This window comes from Buceros rhinoceros, unplaced genomic scaffold, assembly GCF_000710305.1.
Source record: "Buceros rhinoceros silvestris isolate BGI_N320 unplaced genomic scaffold, ASM71030v1 scaffold10973, whole genome shotgun sequence".
Lineage (NCBI taxonomy): Eukaryota > Metazoa > Chordata > Aves > Bucerotiformes > Bucerotidae > Buceros > Buceros rhinoceros.
The window spans coordinates 21,515-27,940 of record NW_010405388.1 but is presented as its reverse complement, the minus strand read 5'-3'; the positions used below and the strand labels follow the sequence as shown (position 1 = coordinate 27,940).

General features: G+C 40.7%; 1 protein-coding gene across 6 annotated transcripts; it reads right to left on the bottom strand.

The window, feature by feature from the left end:
- Positions 1–3,315: 3,315 nt before the first annotated feature.
- Positions 3,316–6,188, bottom strand: LRRC8D (leucine rich repeat containing 8 family, member D). 6 transcript variants are annotated; one of them, XM_010133697.1, is made up of 2 exons: positions 5,925–6,188; positions 3,316–5,801 (listed from the first exon to the last, which is right to left on the bottom strand). In XM_010133697.1, exons 1-2 carry the CDS (start codon positions 6,186–6,188, stop codon positions 3,618–3,620), a joined length of 2,448 nt encoding a protein of 815 aa, XP_010131999.1. In that variant the 3' UTR covers positions 3,316–3,617. The 6 variants fall into 6 exon arrangements, with proteins under 6 accessions (XP_010131999.1, XP_010132003.1, XP_010132004.1 ...); XM_010133701.1 differs by having other exon boundaries at positions 3,316–5,797; positions 5,939–6,188; XM_010133702.1 differs by having other exon boundaries at positions 3,316–5,788; positions 5,939–6,188.
- Between the last annotated feature and the right edge of the window lie 238 nt (positions 6,189–6,426).

Sequence of the window (6,426 nt, the reverse complement as noted above, 5' to 3'; positions counted from 1 at the left end):
AGCCCACTGCCACTGTGCCCTATGGCTCTGCCATCAACACTGGGATGCCTCAGCAAATTCAAGGCTTTTGTTCTCATCAGGTTCACATTCCACAGATGTGACAGAAGCCTCATTTTTTCATGTTCCCAATGAGCTGCAGGAGAGTTACACTCAGGATTGCCGGGTTCTTGCATAGCTCCCCGTCTTGAGAACCAAGCCAAATCTGAAAGCCAAACTCTCCTCCTCAAAGAAATCAGAATGATGGTTGACACCAGAGCTGTAGGAGGACCTCATTTGTTTAACCTGACTTTAACTAAAGGAATCACAGTCTAGCCTGTTACCTTCACATAACTGTACACCACTAATTTCTGTGTGCATCCATGGAAACACGGTATACAGAACAGCTATTTCTGTAAGATTTTTATTAAAAATAGAGTCCACAAGGCAGATCCCCCTTAGCCAGACATGACTTCCAGTGTCTGAGCTTCCCCCTTTACTACGAGAGAAGGCAGGTCAGGACTGCAAAGCCATTTATTTAGCAGCAGAGAGCCCTTCAGGAGTGTCAGCATCCTCCCTTATACCAAGAGGCCTGATGCATGCTCAGGACAATCACAGCTCTGTTTCCATCACAGGAAGCATCTTCCAAAAGGACCATTTACTGGAAAACAAATGGATCTTCACAGACATGTATTACGGCTGCAGGAGCAAACAGAACAGGCAATTTCCTACTTCCTCTTATTTGAATGAGCACAGTAATTTTTTCTCCCAGGGCCATACATATATTCTGCAAAACTTCACTGGCCAAATAAAATGACACAGTAGGTAATTTAATTATGTATATATAAAAAAAGAAAAAACCTATCCCGAAATACTGTATTCTAGTTAGAAACCATATCTACACAATTTACTAGGGGCAGCCACTTTCACCTCTTAGATTAGAGGCACCTCACAACAAATTCAGCATAAGATATCTGAAATCAGAGATTTTACTATGCAAACACACTTTTTCCCATTAAAAAAATAGATTAGAGGAAGATATAAACATCTTATTTATTAAATCAAATAGAAATGCAAAATATATTTCACATGCCTTACATGGAAAGAGATGAACTCCCAAGACTTTAAAGCAAGACTGTGTCTGTTGACACACAGGAAATAGAAACATTAGAAACAGTCACGAAGAAGAGGAAGGACTGAGGGGAGGCGAGGTGGGGATGGTGGGCAGTTCCTCCCCACTCTGAGAGAGCTCTCCTAAGAACAAAAATGGAGTTTATGTTGAGCAAGCATCACAAATCTGAAATCAACTTTAACATACACTTATTTTGGAACAGGTTGTCTAAGAAGAACAATTGGCTAGTAACTAGTCAAAACAGTAGTCTAAATTATGTGTAACATACTCATAGGAAGTGGACATGGGTTTATTTTTTGAACATCTGTAGGGACAGTAATAGAATTGGAAACAGCAAAAAAAATCTTTTAAAAGATGGATCAATCCCTGGCCGCATTCTGCGTGACTCTGCTATTAAAATAAGGAAAAAGGATGAAAAACTGAACAATTTTTCTAAGTATTTTAACTACTTTATCATCCTCCAACTCTTCCTCACCCTACACAGAATTTCTTGGAAGCTGAAATGACACTCAAAGCAAATACAAAGCATACACCAATAGTATATTCCACAGTTATTCGACAGACTCAATAGTCCAGCAATTTTAAAGTGATCTATGTGCAAAACATAAACACATGAAAGTTTCTTAAAAAAAAAAATCCACTGCATCCTTAACTTCTACTTAAAAAAAAAAAAAGATTCTGAGGATTAGCACTAAATTTCCCAGTTGAGGACAGATCAGTACTTGCAAGTATTCTGCCAAACCTGTGACTTGGTGTTGTGGAACTGTCAACATCCCAAGTTTACTACTTGCTGGCAAATCGAAAACAGATTGTATCCCCAGAACAAGTGGGAAAACCACTGTTGATAAACTTGGTCTTCTGATATACATGAATTTATGATGCAGGTATGTATCCAGAGACTGCTACCTACAGCTGAGAATAATCCTCCCAGCATGACCAACAGTAAATGATTAACAACAAAATGTGCAAGATTCATAAAAGCAGTATTTGAAATGTTCTTGACTGCTCAATGCCCCTAGGCCTAAACTATCCCCTTGTCAACAGCGGCATAAGTCAGGGCAGCTCTGGTGAAGTTACAGTAGAAATCGCTGTGCATGAGGATTTCTGTGTGAGAACAACAGTCCCTTGAACTACAGACTAGTTCAGTCCTGACCGCACTACAATAGGGAATTGTGTTTAAACCATGAGTAATCATGTAATCATCTCCCAGCATAGTACTTTTTCTGCACACATGGAATGTAAATGGCCAAGATTTACAACGGATGATTTTGCAGATTTAATAGATTATATTTCTTTAATGGTTCTGACAATACAAACTCAGTTAGAAAAACACCACCAAAAAAACAACTAAAAAAAAAAATCTCACGCTTACTGCTGTCTGCTTTCGTCTTTATTTGATGACTGATCTGGCACATAGTTAGGGTTTTCTAACAGTGTGTAAGTGTTCAAAAACATCACACTACTTGGGCTGAGGTGAGGGAGAAGGGTGCTCCTATGGTTAAAAGTCCAGGTGCGGAAGACACACCACAATAGGGGATAAAGATAAATCAGATCTGAGTAAATCGTATCTCTTATACCTCTGTCACTAGTCTAGTAAATGGAGCACACACACCAGTTCCTAAACAAGTAACACAAGGGCTGTGAAACAAAACAATCGCCAACTCATAAAATGCCTTGAATTTCCCAGACGAAAATTTGAAAGAGGAGCAAAACGTGAGCAGTAAAGTCACTTGGTGTTTAATGGCTTTCGAAGTCACCTTGCACAACAGTTCAAATACCAAAACTATCCCCAACTCGAAAGCCAAGTGGCAGTATTCTCCCTTTTACCACCCACTCCTGTGTGGGACAGGGGGAGACCAGCTGCGGGAATGCGACCAGTCTTTGCCGGTGTGAAGGAGTAGCACACTGGACCACAGAAGAAATCTCACCCAACAACATGAGGCCTTGAGGACGAAGAATGAGGGCAAACGCACTTGGCCTGATGCAAACCACATACCTTAATGCAGGAAAATGGTGGTTCTGGTGCAGTTCAAAGCACGGCCAAACTGATTTCATTTGCTGAGGATGGCTAAACCCTAGCAACACACATCAACGTGTGTTTCAAGTGCTGTTAGGACCATACCGTATACAACATTTCTCCTTTTTTTTTCCCCCCATAATGCACTGAAGTAAATCCAGACCTTAAGGAATAACTTGCATAGTAAGAAAAGGTCAATTTAATCATTTACTTTAAGCAGGCAAGCAAATTTGTAAACATTCAAAAGCGGCAGCATCCAAGTTACAAACGATTTAAGGAAAAAAGAATTGAGATTATTAAGGTTCTTTATCCTCTCAAAAATTTTGGAAATAATCTTTTAAAACACTGCAAATATTGAACTCTCTGTTACGCCTCTTCTAATCCTGCTAGTCGTCCTGCCTTCCAAGGAATTCTGCTTTCTAAGATGCATGGTCTCACAATTGCCACACTTTTTAGCATTTGGAGGTCAGCTACCGAGCTTTTCCCCACAGCCTAAATCCCATTAGCAAAGGGAATGCTTGTGTCTTGATTCAACACCTCTTTAACTTCCAAGGGCAAAGTGTCAAAGAGGTGATCTTCCACCACGAGCCCACTTTTCCTGAGAAGCTGACACTGCCTCAGCGTGGCTGGCAGGTGATCCAAGCAATTTCCCTTCAGTTCCAGATGAGTCAGCTGCAACAGTTGGCCAATTTTATCTGGGATTGAGGTAATATAGTTTTGTCCCAGGCTCAAAGTCCTCAATTTAACACATTTAAACAACTGTTTTGGCAAAGTGTCGACTTTGTTTCCTGTGATGTGGAAATGCTGCAGATTTTGAAGCAAACCTATTTCTGCTGGAATCAATGCGATTGAATTGTAGCTTACATCTAAACACCTAAGTTTCTGTAAACTGAACACTGCAGCTGGTAAGGATTCGAGTTTGTTGTTGGAGAGATAAAGAGACTCCAAATTCTTTATGTGGGTAATGGAGGAAGGAATGTTGACTATTTTATTGTGCCACAGCTTTAAACAAGTCAATCTTTTTAAGTGCTGGAAACTGATGATTTCTTCAATTGTGCGTATACTATTTGACTTTAAATCCAGTTCCTGTAAGTTAGAGAGACTGAAGATGGCATGGGGAATTCTCTCCAGTTCACAGTTCTGCAGTTCCAACTCCGCAACATTAGTCATTTTCTTAAGGCTATTGAGTACCACAAGCTTAGTGCCGTCATTAAGAATTACTAGCTTTGTCAGATGCGGTGCCACATCTGTGATATTGGGGGGAATTTTGGTTAGGTTGCTTTTCACATAGAGAATTTTAAGGTGTCTCAGCTCTCTGAGAGACTCAAGCCCTATCATTTTATTATTTTCAGAGTTCAAGTTGCCTATCAAGTACAATTCACGGAGGTTTTTGAGCAAATACACCCATGCAGGAATTTCTGCAACATCTGTGAATTTCACATGAAGGCATCTCAAGTGGTCCCGGAGGAAGCTGAAGGCAGTCTGCTCGACCTTTGCAGGACAGTGGCACAGATGAAGCTCCTGAAGATTTGTCATCTGAGAAATTTTCGCTGGGATTTTTGCTTCAGGAATCAGCTCCAGTTTCAAAACATCTAGATCTGTCAGATCGAACACTGCATCAGGAACCCCCGACAGCATGAAGAGATGCAACTCTTGCTTGTCCTGGGCATTACGGGAAACATGCTGCCGCAGCTTTTCAAAAGTCCATTCATGGTTTAAACTAATTTCCCGTAGTTTGTTCTCACTTACCTCTGACAAAAAGACACCAAATCGCTTAGAATACAGCTGGTCATACTGGTCTACCATATGCAAAAGAAATGCAAAATCATTTTTGACATCAGGAATATCACTGAAGCTACTCTCTTCTCTGACCTTTTCAAAGGAATATTCTTTTAAAGGTATTCGGAACAGCCAGAAAAGTGTGTAGAGGCAGATGAAACCATAGACACAAATGAGGGAAATATAGCTGATAAGCAACTTCTTCAACATGTAAGCCATATTGTGTGTACATTCGAACTGTGTGTAGCCAATCAGGTGTTCCACTTTTGGGTTGCAGATGTGTTCAAAACTGATGGTGTTGACAAAGTTTGCAGTATAGCAGAGAATAAATATGAACTTGACAGTCTTGATGACAGTCTGGCCAACATAGAGCTTGTAAATCAGATCACTGTCCTCCACGTGAGCCCGGAACTTACGGACTTTCTCAAAGAGTGCTTTGGCTTGTTCTCCATCTTTCTTATCTAAAATAGTAACACTGGGAACCTCGATCATTGGCTTGTCAGCTGAAAATTTGAAGCCAGACTTTGTTATCATGGGAGTGTTGGCACTTGGGCTTCCTTCGTCACTGCTAGTGGAAACATACTTGGGCAGGGACTGGGCACCAGTTAACCTTTGTTTGTTCTCCTCTGAGTCCTCACATGCCGTTTCAGACAATGCTTTTGTAGTCCAAGGGGACTCAAAGCACTTCCCTAATATAGACACAAAATGCTCAATTTTTGAGCAAGTCTTGGGATACTTAAACCAAAAATTGCTACTGACTATTAAAATTATAGTATGGATGAGAACAAGATAGGGAAAATACTTTGAATACCAAGGAAGAGCCAAATGATAGCACATCTGGTTAATAAATACGTATTGCTGAAAATCCAAATTTGTTTTACGGCCTGAAGAATCTTTCTGCTCCTTCTTCAGCTCCTGGCCTGATTCAGTGGGTTGATACTGAGGAGAGGTAGCTCTGCTCAGAGGTACGTCAGGTGTTACAGTAGGGGTTCTTCCAAAGGAAACCGTTCTCATCGATGCATCTTCTCCTTGACCAGTGGTTGTTTCAACAGTAGTAAAGTCAGCCTTCCCTGATGTGCTGGGTTGTGCTTTTGAATTTACAGTAGACTGCAAAACTGGCAAGCAGACCACCTGGTCTTTGGTCAGCTGCATGGTTCCAGCAAAAATGGCAACCATTAACATAACAACAGCTAGATAATCCATAAATACATCCCACCATGGTTTCAAGATACGGTAAGTTGGCTGGATGTCATTGAGCGATGCAACTTCTGCAAGGGTAAACATTCCTACAAGAGAACAAAGACAAAGATCAGTATTGAGCAGATTATTTTACCGTTTAGTAACAGTCAAGCCACGACATATAGATCCTCAGAAGGTTCCAGTTTTCATAACGTTTTGTTGCCTGTCACATGTTGTCCATCATTCCACCTCACATTTCTCAAAGGATATGCACTGAAATGATGCATTACTTTAGCTTGAAAACAGAAGTCTTCTCGTTTCAGGCCAGATGATATTTACGTAT